Here is a 20,285-nt window from a genome sequence, read left to right on the forward strand (position 1 = left end):
ATTTTCATGTACACTCTGTCTATGTGAGTTTCACCTTGATTTTTTATATAAAGTTGGACGTTTAAGAAGAGGCTTCAGAATCCTTTTATCTGTCTGCTGTGGGAGCGGAGGAGTAAAGAAACCTCTTAGTGGCTGGGCTCAGGCACTTTCATGTAAGTGCATACCTTACCACTGACTGTGCTGACGAATTGTGTGAACGTGCTGCACTATTTTTTCCCCCTTTTTCTTTCTCTTTTTTTAATTTGAGGTGCGCTGATTCTCCTGGACACATTATCACTTGGAACTGGGAGCAGTTCTTTTTCAAGCAGCACTTATTATCTACCTGTATATTTAGTTTAGATCACATTATATGTTTAGCGCATCCTTAATTGTTTTGAAATAGTCCAATTGCCCAGAGGAAATGAGGTGGCCTTTTAAAAAAAAAAAAAAAAAAAAAAAAAGTTTCAAAAAGCTCAGAAAATAAAACTAGGAAACGTTTGAAAAAAAACTAAATAAATTAAAGCACTTGCAGAACCTCTTCCTCTCTATTGTTTGGGAAATGGAGCAGGTAGTTTTCTGTTCATTAAAATATTTATATACAATATATCTATATATATATATATATATATATATATATATATATATATATATATATATGTGTGTGTATGTGTGTATTTGTATATGTATATGTAATGTGTGTATATATATATATATATATATATATGACATGAACGGTGTTTTTTTTAAATGTTGGCAATTTTGCAAAAATCTGAAAATGGGGGAAAAAAAACGCTGATTGTGCAGGAAATTCAAACTTTGGTGAAAAATTCACCCATCTCTACTCACTGGTTATATTACTGCCTAATCACTTCTTACATAAAGATAGCAGTTAATGTCTCACTGTCCCTATTTGGATATAAACTTTAGGAACCTTCATTGTAATTATCACACATAGTGTAATAAAATTTTCCTATAACGTTTAATTGTTTACACTTTGTAACACTACGGAGGGGTATTTTGATCTGTTTGCAAATGATAGAATGTTTAAGTGGTTTGTACAGATTTTGAAATTCCTTTACATGCAGTAAAGAAAATCAATATTGTCTGAAGCGGCCAATCGGTTCATGTTCAACTGTAATGGGAATTAATGGGAAATAATGTCTGAAAATGGCTCGAATGGCTTCAGACAGTATTGAATGACCCCTTTACTAGTGATGCAAATACAGATCTAATTCAGAGAGATGTATTTCTGAATTACATGAATGAATGAGCCTAACTCACTGGGGATAATGTACAAATATAGAGAGGTGTGCGCATTGCAGACCCATTTGGGAGTAATATGGTTTATAAATGTATTTTTAGTAATTTTCGGGGGTTATTAATTACATGCATATAACAAAATAGTGGTTTGTACATATTTTAAAAGCCTCCTTAGTGCAATAATTTAAAAATTAAGGCATAGCTAAGCTAGAGGTTATTAATCTTTAGATAACAGTTTGCTTTGTTTGTTTTTACTGACCAGTATGGGCATTAGAAACACACTTCTTATTGATTCATCTTCAATGTACAGTTGGCAAGGGAAATCCAGCTTTTTCAAAGGAAGCATACATTTAAAAAATAAATAAAGTTGGGATATTCTTTCTTAAGAGTTCTGCATTTTTATCGTCTACGTACCCATGATAAATGGCCTCTATGTATCATTATCATACAGCATACAGTGATCATTCATTAATTATACACTATACATTTGCCTGATCATTATAATCTTAATAAATTAAATATATGTTATGCTGCAGGCACAGATCATTTACAAAAGCTGAAAAGCTTAAGTTGCTCTTACGAAATTGAAGTCATTTGTAAAACTAACATCTTTGCAATGCAGGAAGATCATTTTATTTTGTGTTTTAGCAGAACAAAACATCTAATTTAGAGTCAATTACCCTATTACTGTTATATTGATGCTGAATTAGGATGTGAATGTTTGAGAGAGCCAATTAGAAGAGATAATAGGACACCCACTGTCTTTCTTACAGACTTTTGTAAGTCTGTGATTTGTAACTTTGGTCATAAGCTATTATCTCGCTGTAGAATTATTTATTGGGGTGTTGGATCTAAACTATACAATATCATACAACAAAATATAATATTACATGCCTTCTATACAGTACAGTATGTTCACCTGGTATCATGGACCATGTTTTATCTTTTGGAATGGTACCTATAGGACTTCTTTGGGGATTGTAAATAGAAACAAGTTTACAATTCTAAAAAAAAAATAGGGAAAAATGTCCAAACTAAATGCAGGTCTGCAGGACAGGTTTATATGATTATGTTTTCAAGATAGAATAAATGGATGGCAAATCCCCAAAAGCTTTGAGAAAGAAATAAAAAGCAGACATGAATGAACCTTTCATGCAGACGTGTTCATTTAGCATCACCACAAACAAACCATGTGCATTACCTATGGAGATAAGATTTCGGAGAAGCCACAACCTTTTTTTTCAGGTATCCAAATTAAACAGATTATTACTGCACTGTGTAAATATAACATACCTGAATGCATTCATCGTGGCAACCAGGGTCCTACTCTATTCACACAAAGACAATTTTGGAATTACTTTTGTATGTATATTGTATGTATAATCTTTGTATGTATATTTTATGTGTAATTTTTGTATGTATATTGGTCTGTAAGAAAAACAATGTGTGCTAATTCCTCCATAATAACGCCAGAGGTGCCAATATTGGGTCAGACCAAATGGTCCATCAAGCCCAATATCCTATCTTCCAAGTGGAAAGTACTGGAAACTTCTTGGTGAGTACGGGTGAGTACAGCTACTCTCAACCTAGCTCCGAGCAAGGCCAACAATCCAATATTTTATTTGTATGCAAATGATGTGAACTCACCTGTGCATAAGTGCATTATTCCTACATTTTGGTGTGGCCTGTAGTCCCACAGGAGAGGTTTAAAAAAAGACTAGCATCTCTCTCTCATGCTTCCAGGTGCAAGAAGAACATTGGAATGAATGAAACTACAGGGCTGAATAAATGTATACGTCCAGTCACGTGAGAATATGAATGTTTTTAATAAAAGCAGTTTTTTTAACACCTTCTATCAGAGGGCTCAGCAACACATGTGCTTTGCAATATGTTGCTGACACCTTTAGTAATTAGTAATATTATATTTACACCATTGGATTCAAGCAGGAGTGTTAGAAAGTCTCTGTGGGTTTGTACAGATGTGAATGCAAATTGTGGTTTAAATACATCATTTATCAAATGTACAGTACAGGGGTGTGCAAATGTTAAAAATAAGTATTTTAATTTATTTTTTAAACTGTGCCCATTTCTGAAGCAAATTAATATACTATTTTGTGAGATTTTGGGAGAGGGACACCCTTTTCCCAATGCTTATTTTAATTAATATGTGATATGCTTGTCTCTATATAGTATTTATTATTCTTCCTGTATTATCTCTTGTATAATAACTAAAGCACTGTTTACAGGCTTGGCACCATATGAATAAAGATTTACAATAAAATACAACAATATTGGCAAAAAAAATGCCACAGGTCCTTTAAATAGGAGGCATTTACTCTTTATAAATAGAAATTATGCTAGATGTTTGCTGCACCTGGGAACTTATACATTACACTTATGCTTTTTATATATTTGTATATAGATGTGTGTCCATTGTGGGATCAGTACAGTGCACCTACAGAAAGATGAATATTTGACATATGCAGCAAATAATGAACAACGTGTTTCAGATACTGTGCCTACACATAACAAATATGTATGTATGATACGTGGGGGATTATACATTAAACCATGATAGTGCGGATTGTGGCACTATCATGCAGATTGTCAGTGGGAGTTTCTGTGCTATAGTGCCCAAGTGCAGTTTAATGAATAACCCCTTAGATGAAAACTTTATTTTTATTAGCTGATGGAATAAATAGCATTTTATTTCAAGTCAGAGTGGAAAAAACCCACATGTAAAAATAAAAAACTAAGTTCCACAGGTGATCTACAGGGTCCAGTCAAAGGTGACAGGTGGCTCTGAATTGAAATAGATTTTTGTTGTATCAACTGGAAAGATTCATTTTTTTCCCTTCTTAAAATTGACAGAAGTGAATGTGAACAATTGCATGTTTCCCCTTGAAAATGGCTTATACTTTAAGGCTGCATACCTCAGATTTCCATCCTAGGAGCAAGAACATTAGTTTGCAAATGGGACAATCAGGTGTCATTCACTTATTGGGAAAATTGAAATGCTACACTATGTGGACTATGAATAAATGTCAGTAATGACTGTTTTGCCATTTATTTGAAGCAAAGCCCTTCAACTTCATGTCAAAGTCATGATGTATGAGGATGCTGTAAGCTAACTTGCCAAATACATTTGTGAGCTACTTGGGTCGGGATTGGGGAATTATTTTGCACAATATTATAACTGGCAGTGAAGACTGTGATTCTGAATCAACACTTATTTTCTCTTTCTGTTGAGTCAACATGCTTGGTCTAAGTTGGAGTTGGGGTAAGTGGCTGATTGGTGACAATCGTAATAAAAATGATCAGAAGTGTTCTTATATTTGACACCATTTCTCGCACATTCCATTGATCCATAGTCCCCATCAACCCAGTGTTCCCCTATTTGTTTACCACATGGCCATTTAATACAACAATGGCAACAATGCTTTACAATCCATCAAACCCATAAATGTATTAATATATTTGGTGTTTGTTTAAAGAAACAGTGTTATCATGTAATTGTAAACAGTTTCTTCAATTGACCTAAATAGTAGTGTGTATTAGAAATGCATTGATCGGATATGTGGACAAAAAATAATAATCTAAAAACAAAAAGTATTACCCATGTAATGCATGATTTTGGTTTTACCACTTCGGTGCAGAACAATGAATTGGTTGACAATGATACATAATGTTAATGAAGTTATAAAGCTTTTCCTTACCATAATGTATTGGAATAATCTTTTTCTTTTTAAAGAAGGTAAATCTTAAATCGAAGTTACGCTTGGTCTTTCTAAAGAATCGTCTATCTGAAAAAGCTGGTATGTAGAAAACTAAAAACCAATTAGATGGCTGAATATCTTACCTTGAAATTGCAGCATTATTGTTAATGCAGTCCCTTCAGGATCAGAAAAAAAATAACCATGGTCTTCATAGAGGTATTAATTGCATAACTTAGTGTATATAGTAAAGCCAATACACAACATTAAAAAAAGTAAAAGCAACAGGAAAGATCATCCTTGACCATCTGTCTATGCCATTCACATCAGTCAAATCAGGGATTTTAATTTTAAGCTGAGATGCACTTCTCCGTAAGCGCCCCTTTTTATGAACAATATGCCTATCTAAAGTACTTCTGCTGTACACATCTCTATTGGACATTGGTTTTCGATATTGGATGCTGGCACTGTCATACGAAAACATGGTGGCTCTTGGATCACTAATACTCGTTAATACTTCTGATCCGCTGACTTCATTCCTTATTTCAAGGGTTGTGAGAAGAATGTTTCCATGGGCATCAACCTGTGGTAAAAAAATAAAAAAAGAAAGTGTGTATCTAGATGGTTATGTACTCTCAGTGCTTAAACGTATGTGCTATTTTTGAATAACTATTGAAACATGGTTTTCCGTATGGGACCTGTGATGCTTTGATCAAATGCTACTGATTTATTTTACTGATCCAATATAAATGTTATTTAGAGATATTTTATACATGTGCTTTCAGGATCACAAAAGTCTCCTCAGTTCAGTTGCGAGAAAGAAATGGTCTCAAAGCCCATACACAACAGCTTCTATGCTTCTCCACTAAAGGTATCACAGCTTGAAAATAAGACTACAAGAACAATGCAGAAACTCAAAACATGAAACTGGAAGCTGTTTAAAATATATCATTGGAAAAACCTTTCAAAGTCACACAAACCAATTCATGTGTTTCAGGCAGTACTGTAGGTAGAGAACTTGAAAAAAGTGCCTTTAAGATGCTGACACATCAGTCCTATTCCATTCTAGGTCACATTGCATGACAATAAGCACTCTATATTCCATATGTTGCAAAAAAACAATCCTGCACTGTAATCAAAAGAGCTGCTATTCCATGCAAATGGAAAATGTACTGCATACCACAATTATAATACTATATTGTTTTTAAAATATACAGAATATAGAGTGCATACTATTCTACGAAATAATTATCGTATTTGCATTGCCAAGTATAGCAGTCAAACTAGTCAGTAGAGATGTGAGAAATGTTCACAAAAGTTTGGAAACTTGGTGAAAATGTGCTATTTTTTTTTGCGAAAAAACAGCAACGGTCACACATTATTTTTGCAGGGTCAGATGTGTACTGTCACATGACCAATGTGCAGGTCATAAAAATTAATGAAAGTGTGTCGAAAATGGAAAAATATCATATATTTTGTCAAATGTAAAAAAAAAAAAATCGGGAAAAGGGTAAAATTCTGTTCTCCTTTTTATTAAAAAAAAAAACAATGTAAATTTTTGAAAATTTACTAAATTTACACAAAATTAGCAAAAATGTTTGGGAAGCAAAACTGATCAGTTCGCGCATCTCTACTTATCAAACGGCATAACTCTACTTAAAGGGCAATTAAACTTATTTGTTTTAAAAAAAAAATCATTACAGTACCTAATGAAGAGAATATAGGCATACAATTCAAAAACCCACTAAGCTGAACATCTCCATACTGTAGGTGCTGACATTCCCGTCACTGCTGCTTTTTCCATCCCATCTGGGAACAATAAAACCTCAACACAGCCAACCCGGAGACTTTCAGCCCCTCAGATTGTAGGGTGACCAGAAATTTGCAATCTGAGATGCTGTGTGGGGCGGCTCTGTCAAGGGTTTATTGAACAGAAAAATAGTTACTGGGACCATCAGCACCTACTGTATAGAGAAGTTCAGCTAAGCATTTTTGTCCATATATAGTGTGCCTACAGTACATTCTTTCATTAGGTAGATGAAAAAATGGCAGTGTGTAGGTTGTACTGCCCTTTTTCGCATCTAATTTCTTAAATATTTTTCCGCTGTCAACCTTCATAATTACGAATAATATTTGAACAGTAACCTGACTCCAAGGTGACACTGAAATTGTTCACTTACACTAGCAAAACACAATCTATTGCATATTCGTCTGTATTTATTACTTTGTAATTCATTGAATGCCTTTAGATCAGTGGTTTCCAACCTTTTTGTTTTTGTTAAGGAACACTATAATGATATATTATGAAATTATGTAGAGACCCTAACCCTCTCTAATAGCGCTACTGAGATCATATGCATTGTAAGGCACCCCAATGCTCTCTAATAGCGCTCCCGAGATCAGATGCATTGCAAGGAACTCCAACCCTCTCTAATAGTGTGTCTGAGATCAAATGCATTGTAAGGAACTCCAGCCCTCTCTAATAGCGTGTCTGAGATCAGATGCATTGTAAGGAATCCCAACCCTCTCTAATAGCGCGTCTGAGACAAGATGCATTGTAAGGAACTCCATCCCTCTCTATTAGCGCATCTGAGGTCAGATCCATTGTAAGGAACTCTAACCTCTCTAATAGCGCTTCTGAGATCATATGCATTGTAAATTCTTCTGTATTTGGTACAATTTTTAAATTACCTGTAAAGTGCAGGGAACCCTTTACGGATGCTCTCGGAACCCAGGTTGAAAAACACTGCTTTTGGGTCTTATTTTAAAAAGATGATAAACCAAATGTAATATGAAACAAATACATCTCAACTCCATTATAGCACAATCCGCTACAATGCAGATTCGCTTATAACGCGGTCTAAGCGTGGCTCCTGATTTAAAAACATCTCCAGGTTTATTTATTTTTGTTATTAGCGAAATGACCGCCGCACGAGGACTTACCCGGCACCTGCAGCTCTCTCCTCTCTACAGCTCTATCCTCTTTCTCTGCTTCATCAGGCTACGTTCACATGCGCGACGCACATTTCCAAGTTTTTTTTTATAACATTCAATGCTTTATTGCTAACGGACACACATGCACACGCACATGCGCACACTGAAGTCACACCAATCCTATGGTGTAGCAGGTAAAGAATCGCTACCAGTGTGTGAAGGGACATGGGTTCGATTCCTGCATGGTATGCTAACATTATTAGTGTAGGGGGGAGGTGTGTGTGGGTGTGGGCCAAAACCCTTCCAGTGCACTAGGTACTGGGTTGATCCAATGGAGGACCTGGAATCAAGGATAGCCTGTACCTCATACTCCTGTTGGCCTTGTACGAGGAGAGGAGAAGCTGAGAACGAGTCAGAAGAGTGGGGATTCAGGATAAGTGGCTTCAGGAGGGAGACATGAAAGACAGAGGGCATCCTCATGGATTCTGGGAGACGTAGCCGGTAAGCGACCGGGTTGACCTTCTCAGTAATCTCAAATGGTCCTATGAATCTAGGTGCCAGTTTCAGCGTAGGAACCGTGAGTTTGATGTTTTTAGATGACAACTACACCTTGTCTCCTGGTTTAAACTCTTGGATCTTTCTTCGGTGACGATCCGCCTGCGCCTTTTGTCTGGTAGTTGCCGTCTTGAGATTCTCTTGGATCCTTCTCCACAGCTTTTGAAGACTATTGATTCTGTTGTTTGCTGCTGGTACTCCGGAAGTGGAAGTAGAGATAGGTAGAAGTAATGGGTGAAATCCATAATTAATGAAGGATGACTCTGTGGTGGATTCGTTGTGCAAATTGTAATGCGCAAACTCGGCCCAGGGAAGGAGCTCAGACTAGTCGTCCTGAGTATCAGAAACGAAACACCGGAAATATTGCTCCAGGGACTGGTTAGTTTGCTCAGTCTGGCCGTTGGTTTGGGGATGATACCCTGCCGAAAAATGTAGCGCTATTCCTAGTTGCTGGCACAAGCAGCACCAGAACTTTGATATGAACTGTGACCCTTTATCAGAGACTACGACCAATGGTACCCCGTGGAGGCGAAAGATTTCTTTGATAAAGATGTCTGACAATTTGGGAGAGTTGGAAAGACCTTTAAATGGAATAAAATGAGACTGCTTAGAAAAGTGATCTACCAAAACTAAGATGGTGTTCATCCCTTTAGATGCTGGCAGTTCGACTATGAAGTCCATGGACAAGTGGGTCCATGTACAGTGCGGGATGGGAAGTGGTCGAAGGAGTCCTGGTGGTCTTATTCCGAGCACATGTCGGGCACACAGCAACGAATTCCTTGATGTCCTTTTGCATACTGGCCAGTGCAGAAACGTGGAAGCCCTCACCGGTCAGCGTAACAGGAAGCAGAATCCTGGTAGGTGGTTTAGTTGTGATAGGGGATAAAGAAATTGTTCCCAATGTGGTTCCCCTGGACCTCTTTGGGAACTGGCATTTTCCAACTTGTGGGGACAATGAAGTACCAGATGACCGGGATTTCCACAGTACAGACAAAGTCCAGCGTGGCGTCGGCGTTGTTTTTCCATGGCAGACAACTTATTACCACCTAGTAGCAAGATTCTGGTGTGCTCATCTGGGAAGAAGACACTCTCGGAGTGTCGGAGGACCTCCTTTCCTGTAAACGTTGATCAACACAGATGCAGATAGCAATCAGCTCCTCAAGATCGGTAGGATGCTCTCATGTAGCGAGTTCATCCTTTAATGTCAAAGAAAGGCTTTGCCAGAAGGCAGCTGATAGGGACTGGTTATTTCATCTGGTTTCAGTAGAGAGCGTTTCTAGCCACAGGATGGTTTCCCTGGGAAATGTGGAAAAGAGAGGAAGCAAAAGGTGTGACAAAACCTTGTGACAAAGGTGTGTCAAAGACTCTGCGGAATTCCCGTGCAAATTCTCCTATGTCCTGAGTAAGGTCTGATATTTGCTCCCAGATGGGGGAAGCCCAGGCCAGTGCATCATCGGTGAGTAGTGAAATTATATACGCCACCTGGGATCTTTGAGAAGAAAAACGAGAAGGCATAATTTCGAACTGAATAAAGCATTCATTAAGAAACCCTCGGCATCCGTGGGGATCTCCAGCATAACGATTGGGTGTCGGAAGTCGGGCTTCGGATGTCAGGGTCATAGGCATAAGAGTAGACATGGTGGCATTAGGACCCAAAGGGGCAGGAGTAGGAGGAGGGTGTGACAGGGTAAATAAAAGCCACCAGCTATATGCCTGGCAGACCTATGTTTAGTCTGCAGTGCAGCAGTGACTAGGTTAACTTCAGCTGGGAACCTCAGGACAATTAGTTGGATCCCAGCTGCCTAATCAAGGTGTGTTAAAAACCCCAGGCTGTAGACACATGCTGCCTAGCTGTTCAGGAGAGAGGAGATTACTGATAGAAGGTCTGTCTTTTTGTATGCTGTCTGAAGCAGGGAAATCCCCTGAAACTCTGGAGAGAGAACAGCTTGATTTAAGGTCTGTTTTGCAAATTGCATGTTTTATGGACTGTTGTGTTTACTATGCTGAAGCGAAGCTATTTTGTTTGCCATCCTGAAGACAAGGAATTTTGTTTTGTCTGCTGAAGAAAAGCTATTTTTGTTTTGTGTGCTGTATAATTTAAGGCTAAATAAATAAGCCTTATCAAGCAAACCCCGCGTGTGTAGTTGCATGTACCCTGCAACATATGGTGTCAGAAGTGGATTTTCAAAAGGCTCCTGCAGTTAAAGGGCCACACACACACACAAGAATGGAAGAATTTTTTTAAGAGTTTCTGTGCAAGCAGACCAGACAGCAGGGACAGTTAATGCAGGAGCAGACCAAACAGCAGGGACTGTTAATGCAGGAGCAGGCCCGGCGGCAAGCGGAGAAAGATGAAAGACTACAGGCAGCACAGGATGAGCGGATTGACAAGCTGCTGACCCAATTCCAAGGGTCTGCCAGTCCAGAACTTGCAAGCAGACCCCCGATACTCCTTAGGAAAATGGCTTCGAACGAGGATCCAAAGGCTTTTTTACTGACATTTGAAAGAGTTGCCGAAGCTCAGGGCTGGGCTACAGATCGCTGGGCAACTGCTTTGGCCCCGCTCCTCATAGGAGAAGCCCAGGCCTCATATCAGGGCCTCCCAGCAGATCAGGCAATGGACTACCGACAAGTAAAAGCCGCCATACTGGATTGCTTAGGTCTGACCCCAGAGAGCTACCGGCAGCAGTTCCGGAACATGAAGTAAGATGAGACCCCGGGTCCTCACTCAGCGGTTATTGGACTTGTGTACACGCTGGATACAACCCGAGGAGTGCACTAAGGAGGCAATTCTTGAGCAGGTGGTTTTGGAACAATTTCTACAAATAATACCCCCTTCCGCACGCTCGTGGGTAAAACGCCACGCTGCTGAAACCCTAGCTTTGGCAGTCCGACTCGTGGAGAACTTCCTTGGGGCTGAGCAGCAGGCATGTCCTGGACCCGACTCCACCGGCTCTTGCGGACGCCCAAAGAGGGAGGTCGGATCAACGGGGAACCTACGGCCCGTCCATACGCAACCGCCAAGTCTAACGGAAGGAGCAGTTCCAGCAAGGACGGAGTCCAAATGCTGGTTCCCGCCGAGACCCTCATCTCCTTCCTGAAATCGGCTCGTTGCAAAATGAGAGGAAATTCCGAGGACGTCGTCCACAGGACCCACCAGATGCCTGGTATCCAGTATCTGGTCCAGCGGAGCGCTATCCACAGCCCCGTCCTGCGAGGGAACCCTCTCCATGTTCCGCCTGCGGAGAACAAAGCCACCGACACATGGACTGTCCACTGATGGAGTGTTAATTCAGCAGGACCGTCACCTTGGCCTTCACTGGAGAACATTATAAGCCCTGGCTACTTCCAGCCCTGATTGGGGGAAAAAACGTCCAGGCCCTTGTAGATTCAGGCTCTGGGAAAACTCTGGTCCTCCAGGAACTGTTACCGCCTAACGTGTGTTCTTTTGACTCCCCATGGAGTATAGAATGTATACACGGCGATGTAAAACGCTATCCGACGGCCAAAATCCGGCTACAGGTAAAATGTCAGGAGGCTTACCTCGAAGTAGGAGTCGCTCCTTGGCTCCCTGCCCCCATTGTGCTCGGCCGGGACTGGCCTTTCTTTTCGGACCTAATGGCTCCAGTCTCTCATGAGGAGCCTCATTCTATGGCTCAGGAGAACCCTGTCAAACTGTTCCCCATCTCGGCAGACCTTTTTCCCAGTAGACACCGGGTTCAAAAGACTCGGAAGCAAAGACGCTCTGACAAACAGGACTGGTTGCAGAAATCTGCGTCTCAAGGTGACCATTCTAGTAGTCAGAGGTCACAAGTGATGGCTGGGGATGGCCAAAGGGAGGGGGATATGGGCCCTGGAGATTTACCAGACCTGTACCTCTCTGACTTTCGCCAGAAGCAAAGGGAAGACCCAGTCCTTGCTAGACAGTATGACAAGGTGGTGAAAATTGATGAGCAGATTTAAAATGCACAGGGGGTGATTGTATTCCCCCATTTTGAGCTATCAAATGATATCCTGTATAGGGTGAATAGGCAGACACAAACAGGGGAGGTCACCAGACAGATATTGGTTCCCAAGACGTTTGTTAAATCTGTGTTCACTCTAGCCCATACTGTCCCTTGGGGTGGTCACCTGGGCAGGGATAAAACATTGGACCGTATTTCATCCCGATTCTATTGGCCAGGGATGCATAGTGATATTGCTAAGCTATGTGCGGCATGTCCGGAGTGCCAGCTAACTCGTCCAAAAGAACAAAAACCAGCCCCTTTGGTTCCTCTATCCTTGGTGTCAGTTCCCTTTGAGATGATTGGGGTAGACTTGCTAGGACCTCTAGAACCTTCTGCGAAAGGACACAGGTTTATTCTTGTAATAGTTGATTATGCAACAAGATATCCTGAGGCGTTCCCCCTGAGAACAGCAACGGTGAAGCAAGTAGCCAACAAGTTGTTGGAACTGTTCTCACAGGTTGGACTTCCCCAGGTTTGTTGACAGACCAAGGTACAAATTTCATGGCTAAACTGATGCAGGATGTCTTAAAGTTACTAGAGGTCAAGTCTGTTCGGACATCTGTCTACCATCCACAGACTGACGGATTGGTGGAAAGATTTAACCGAACTCTAAAAGGGATGCTGAGGAAATTTGTAGATTCAGAGAAGAGAGCCTGGGATGAACTTCTCCCTTTTCTGCTGTTTGCAGTGCGGGAAGTTCTCCAGGCCTCCACGGGATTCTCTCCATTTGAACTGCTCTATGGCCGCCAACCCTGGGGTATCCTAGACCTCCTAAAGGAGTCCTGGGAGGAACAGCGATCCCTTTCTAAGAATACCCTGCAATATGTACTAGACCTTAGGAAGGGCCTAGATGTGGTCGGCCATCTTAGATCAGCCCAGGACAGTCAGCAGAGACATTACAATCAGAATGCTCGCATGAGTGTTTCACCCGGGAGACCAGGTGATGTTATTGTTACCCAGTTGCGAGAGTAAACTCCTGGCCAAATGGCAGGGCCCATTTGAAGTACTCCGCTGTACGGGTGATGTGGATTATGAGATCGCTCAACCAGGGTCCAGGAAGGGTAAACAAATTTACTATGTGAACTTGCTGAAACCCTGGAAGATGCAGCGGTCTCTATTCATCCACCCGGTGGAGGAGGAAACGGACTTGGGTCCTCAGCCTCCACGGGAGAACATTGTGAGTGACGATAAAATCCCAATGGGTAAACAGTTGTCCTCTGAAAAAAAAGGGGACTTGTTAGCAATAATTACACAATTCCATGATGTTTTTTCTGATTTACCAGGACAAACTAACTTAATTTCACATGCGATCGAGACAGCACCTGGGGTAAAAGTACGTTCCCGTCCTTATAGGTTGTCTGAAAGTCGTAGGGCTCTGTTAGAGAAGGAGGTACAAGAAATGTTACACTTAGGAGTGATTGAGGAATCATGCAGTGAGTGGTGTAGTCCACTAGTTATGGTCTCTAAACCCGGTGGGAAGGTATGATTTTGTGTGGACCTCCGAAAGGTCAATGCGGTATCCAAGTTTGACGCATATCCGATGCCAAGGGTGGACAAATTAATTGACGCCCTTGGTAACGCGGAATATGTATCCACGCTGGACTTGACAAAAGGATACTGGCAAATACCCTTAGAGGAAAAGTCCAAGTGCAAAACAGCCTTTGCCACTCCCATGGGTTTATACCAGTTTGTGACAATGCCATTTGGACTGCTTGGAGCCCCAGCCACATTTCAGAGACTCACGGATAAGGTACTGAGACCCCATAGGACTTATGCCGCAGCCTACCTAGATGACATTGTCATTTATAGTAAACACTGGTGGGCCCATCTAAATAGGCTGAAAGTGGTCCTCAAATCTCTAAGAGAGGCAGGGCTCACAGCCAACCCTAAGAAATGTGCCTGAGGTAAGGCGGAAACCAAGTACTTAGGTTATGCAGTGGGAGGTGGAAAAGTAAGGCCACTAGTAAGGCCACTAGCCGACAAGGTCATTGCCCTGGACGAAGCTCCGACCCCAAACAAAAATGCAGGTACGTTCTCTGCTGGGTTTAGCAGGGTACTACCGGTGGTTCATCCACAACTATTCGGAGGTGGCAGCCACTTTAACGGACCTCACAAAAAAGTGTGCCCCTACACAAGTGGTATGGTCAAGGGATTGTCAGAGAGCCTTAGAGGACATAAAAAGGTGTCTATAAGAGGGTCCCGTCCTTAGAAGCCCGGACTTCAACAGCCCTTTTGTAGTGCAAACAGATGCATCAGAGATAGGGCTAGGGGCAGTGTTGTCACAACAGTTTGAGGGAGTTGAACACCCTATCCTTTTCCTGAGTAGGAAATTGTTCCCGAGGGAAAAAAACTACTCAGTGATTGAGAAGGAGTGCCTCGCAGTAAAGTGGGCAATCGAGGCTTTGAGTCATTACCTGGCAGGAGTCCATTTTACTTTGGTGACGGACCATGCTCCACTGAAGTGGTTAAATAGTATGAAGGATTCCAATGCTAGGTATATGGCCCTCCAACCCTTCTCATTTGAGATTCAGCACAGGCCGGGAAAAGAGAACGCAAATGCTGACTTCTTTTCTAGAGAAGGGGTGGATGGTCGCCTTCAGCCGTGCGTAGCCACAGCCACACACTAACAGGGGAGAAATGTGACAGGGTAAATAAAAGCCACCAGCTATATGCCTGGCAGACCTATGTTTAGTCTGCAGTGCATCAGTGACTAGGTTAACCTCAGCTGGGAACCTCAGGACAATTAGTTGGATCTCAGCTGCCTAATCAAGGTGTGTTAAAAACCCCAGGCTGTAGACACATGCTGCCTAGCTGTTCAGGAGAGAGGAGATTACTGATAGAAGGTCTGTCTTTTTGTATGCTGTCTGAAGCAGGGAAATCCCCTGAAACTCTGGAGAAAGAACAGCTTGGTCTGTTTTGCAAAGTACATGTTTTATGGACTGTTGTGTTTACTATGCTGAAGCGAAGCTATTTTGTTTGCCATCCTGAAGACAAGGAATTTTGTTTTGTCTGCTGAAAAAAAGCTATTTTTGTTTTGTGTGCTGTATAATTTAAGGCTAAATAAATAAGCCTTATCAAGAAAACCCCGCGTGTGTAGTTGCATGTACCCTGCAACAAGGGGCTTGCGCCAGACCGTGAGAGACAGGAGATTCTCTTGTAATAGGTCCATGCGTCGGTCGTTCTGCTCTAAATATTTCTCTATCTTTGAAAACATGCTGGCGTGCGTACTCATGACTCGCCCCACCTCAGCGGGGTCCATGTTTGTTGGGCTGCGCATACTGTAACGATGCGCTCACCACAAACAAGGTGTGACCGCGAGGCAGAGGTGGGGATTTGATAAACGCCAACCCATAGGCGCGAGGGCGTGTCTGGAGTGTAGATAGGTCAAAGTACCCTGGTCGGGGTAGGAGAGGTCATGATGGTCAGTAATTCTTGCCAAGGTCTGGATTGGAGAGGTACAGATCGCTGCAGGTACTTTAGCCAAGGTCGAGATTGGAAAGGTGCGGATCGTCGTGGGTATGCCGGGGCAGGAGCGGAGAGGTACAGATCATCGTTGGTTAGCTGGGTCAGGAGCGGAGAGGTACGGATCATCGTTGTAAGCTGGGTCAGGAGCTGAGAAGTGCGGAATCCAAAAACAAACGCGGTCAGGCAACACAGGACAAGACAGGTAAGGCTCAGACAAGAGGCAGGACTGCAGTGAACACAGCGCACATACTGCTGCAGCAGCTTTTAATCTAAAGTTCGCCGGGAGCTGGCTGGGAGCGCCGCGGGTCTTGCCTCTGTTTAAAAACGGATTTTCCAGCGTGGCGGCCGCTTGAATAAATAAGCGTTAATGGCGCTTACTATTGAAAGCGCCCGAGGCGCGGGAAAACCGGCCAGTTCTCGGCCGAAGACTGCCGCACGCTGCCCGCGCTATTTTTAAAATGCGGGGGCAGCCGCATTAGGTTTAGCCTGGTCGACTCTGTAAACAAGGTTATGCTCAGCCAATGTGCCAGAGGGCAGGCTGAGCATATAGGGCAGAACAGTCCAATGAGCTGGGAGCATACTCAGGAGTATGCCTGGCTGTAGTTTGCTGAGGGAGACAGCACAGGTGTATCCTTTAGACAGAGGAGCGAGGAAGCTTCTGCGCGTGTGCGCGGATGCCGCGCATAGCGGTTGTGCTCTGCGTGGCGATGACATCACTGCACGAGCAAAGCCTGGAGGCGGGACCAGTGGGAATGGCATTTAGTGCCGAATGCGGACCGCGTGCGCCCCTAAAAGGAACGCTGGCATTTTGCCGATCCGCGAGATGCGCTGCAGGAGGTAGAAGAGGCAGGAGACCCGGTCGCAGGTCTAGGCAGGTAGAGGGTGCGAATGACGGATCCTTGCACTATGGCAATTCAGTTATGACTGGATTAGCTCCCTAAATCCTCCAACGCAAGGCATGGATATTAGTTTGGTATACATTTATTTATTCATTTTAGCAGTCAGCTATACAGTTAGACGACTGAAAATATAATCTAATGTTAGTCTGAATAATTTCTTTTACATTAAAAAAATTCACCTCAAACAGGTTAAAGCTGTGTGTGATGAGTGCATGAAATGCCGTCGTACCTTTCTAGCAGCTTGCTGGATAAGATTCAATTTGTTCATAGAACCACCCCCCTAAATTATTGTCGTCCAAAGTGCATTCCTCAACAACAGACCATGATTAGACAAAGTTCCAACCCTGAAACACTTGCATTGTGAGTGATGGGTTATTCAATGGGTATGTACAGTATAGCTGCTTGGTTTTGTAGTGAGATATGACAGTCAGGGAGGAAATAGAACCATGTGGTAGGCCACACACTATGTATAGATCAATAAAATACTGGGTGAAAGTCAGTCTTCCGCACTACAGACCCTAGCTGAAAACTCTTCAGTTGACCTACACTCCCCAGTCAATTGAACCAGCAATGTAGATTACTGAAACAAGATTGTTAATAATAAGTAAGTGAGTAAGAATAGATAGGCAGAAAGCTTTGATATGAAGAGGTCATCGTGAAGGCATGCCACATGGAAGTCCCAGCTTTAACTTATTTAATCTTTTCCAGGTCTCTGGTAGCTGATTGTATTCATTCTTTAAAATACTTTAATGATATTTCTGATTGATCAATGGTGACAAAGCAAAAAGTAAATCCTGCACACATCCTCCTCCTTCTAAAAGTTTGAAAGTATAAAATGTGAATATACCTGTGTGATTTCATTAAGACAACCAAATTAATTCAGGCTCTAAGCCTTCTTAATAGTAACTTAACTCCTAAGTGAATTGCCTGGAAGCAAAACCTCATCCTCTATACGTATAAAAATATCACACTAAGGTGTTACTTAATAAAGCAATTCACTGCTGCTTATTGTTTAAATTGTCTTTATAGGGTGATGTGTTTTGCAGAGTGTAACATCAAAGTGTCACATTGACAGTGTCTGCAGAGATAATTTTGCAGTTATCCTCTCTGGATGTTTTCTTTCTATATCTTTAATCATGGATGCATTCTAAATATCTGGGCTAACATTCTGATTCATTTCTTCAAACAGGTATGTTTCTGTGACCTTATTTCTTCTATCAATTGAAAGAGAACTTAAAATCTAATTGACAACTATTTGGTATGTTTCTGTGAGTTGATTAGGCAAACCCCTCCCTTAATTGTTAGTCAAATGCATGTGATCAGAGTATTTAAGACAGTCTATCTTGGCTGTGAGCCATATGGCTGTGTAACATCTAACGTGTCACATTTAGAGTGTCTGTAGAGTTAATTGTGGAGTTGAAATTGGAGGTGAAGATTAGAGGAAGATCTGGACTCTGCCTGGACTCTGCACAACAACAACAACTTTGCAACTGTGAGAACTTGACTTGCTAAATGCTGTGATCATTTGTACTCTTTCTATCCTCCAATAACTGGGAAGTCTCTACTCCTGCATCTCACTATGCCCTCCCTATTGCTTTTTCTGTTTACTGTTTCCTCACTCCTTTGTGAACGTCTCTGTTCTCTCCAACTTCCCCACTCACCACTGCACCATTATTTATACACCTCTCTTCCTACAACTTCTTTAACCCTCCCTGCCATCGCTTCCCCTGTAAATGGTTTTAACCTTCTGATTTAATACTGACTAACCTTAAAACTCACCCAAAAAATCAAGCATCCAAATAGCCTGCCCTCATGGCTATTGTCCCACACACACAGTCACTCCTACCACCCATTGTGGCCAAGCACTGCCATCTACAGCACTTTTTCCCTCACCTGCTGTCTCTGTAAGTCTCCCATCATACCACTTACATTGTAAACTCTTCGGGGCAGGGATTTCCTTTCCTATTGTCTGATTTTGCTGCGCTTATTGTATTATTATAATTTCCCGTAATGTATTCTTTGTAAATCGCTGAGTACACTTTTGGCGCAATATAAATAAAGGACATATAATACAATTCGGTACTTTGTTATGTTATACAATTGATCAGTATAGTTTCCAGTGGTCACAATAACATGTTTGGCTTTTATATGTACCGTATTTTCCGGCGTATAAGACGACTGGGCATATAAGACGACCCCCAACTTTTCCAGTTAAAATATAGAGTTTGGGATACACACGCACACGCACACGCACACGCACACGCACACGCACACACACACGCACACGCACACACACACACACACATCACTATACACACACACACATCATTATACACACATCACTATACACACACACATCACTATACACACACACATCACTATACACACACACACACACACACACACACACACACACACACACACACACACACACACACACACACACACACACACACACACACACACACACACACACACACACACACACACACATCACTGTACACACACACACATCACTATATACACACACATCACTATATTCACACACACACATACACACACACACACACACACACGTGGAAGTACTACTGTACTGTATGCTCCACTCCCCACGCTGCTGAACACTGGAGGAGTAAAGACAGGAAGAGGAGGGCTTGTGTCTGTGTGTAGAGGGACGCCCCACCTCCTCTGCAAGCACAGGGAAACAGCAGCAGCACGGAGCTTCTGCCTGCCACTGCTCTGCCCCCAGGTTTTGCCGCACAGGCTGCGCCCCCAGTTTGCGCACCGCTGGCCTGGCGCACGCGATCGGCGCCCGGCTGAAGCGTGGCACGCCGGAAAAAATAAACAAGGAAGCCGCGTCTGCCCGCACTTTGCACTTTGCCGGCGTATAAGACGATACCCGGCGTATAAGACGACCCCCGACTTTTGAGAAGATTTTCCAGGGTTAAAAAGTCGTCTTATACGCCGGAAAATACGGTAGCCCCCTTTCTCCCAGCCAACGGTTCACACTCAGTGTACCAGGCAACCTTTTCTTAAGTTGTATCTCTGAGGTGATGTTTTCACTGTAACACAGGTACTGCAGGGTAGGGGCTTGTAAAAGTAGAAATTCTGGGAGAGCTCCAGAGATTTTTCAAATAAAAGTCTATTTTGTTTTTGAATAGTCTTTCACAACAATAAATGGTAATTTGTCACACAGGTAACTTCAAACACAATAACCTCTCCCTCCATTATATATGTGGCCTTGTAAGAGACATGTACAGAGGTATTTGGGGAAATTAAACAATGGCTTTTATTCAGGCCGTAACTTTAAATGACCCAGTTTAAGGGAATATACACAAAGAAATAAACAGCCTATCCCTTTGTAAGGGCTAACTTACATTCCCAGTCCCTATCTGCAGGGCTGGGAGGATAAGCCTCTTTCCAACCTAAGACCTCAAAGTCCAAAAGCAATATCTGAAAGCAAGGGGCCCTTC

General features: G+C 42.2%; 1 protein-coding gene across 1 annotated transcript in view; it reads right to left on the reverse strand.

Annotated features, from left to right (window-relative positions):
* Positions 1-3,048: 3,048 nt before the first annotated feature.
* GABRB1 (gamma-aminobutyric acid type A receptor subunit beta1) overlaps positions 3,049-20,285 on the reverse strand; it is a 592,027-nt gene continuing 574,790 nt past the window's right edge. Inside the window, exon 9 of the mRNA XM_075567001.1 lies at positions 3,049-5,535. Coding sequence (XP_075423116.1) covers positions 5,188-5,535 — 348 coding nt within the window. The 3' untranslated portion in view covers positions 3,049-5,187. The remainder of the gene's footprint in view (positions 5,536-20,285) is intronic.

Source organism: Ascaphus truei, chromosome 1, assembly GCF_040206685.1.
Source record: "Ascaphus truei isolate aAscTru1 chromosome 1, aAscTru1.hap1, whole genome shotgun sequence".
Taxonomy (NCBI): domain Eukaryota; kingdom Metazoa; phylum Chordata; class Amphibia; order Anura; family Ascaphidae; genus Ascaphus; species Ascaphus truei.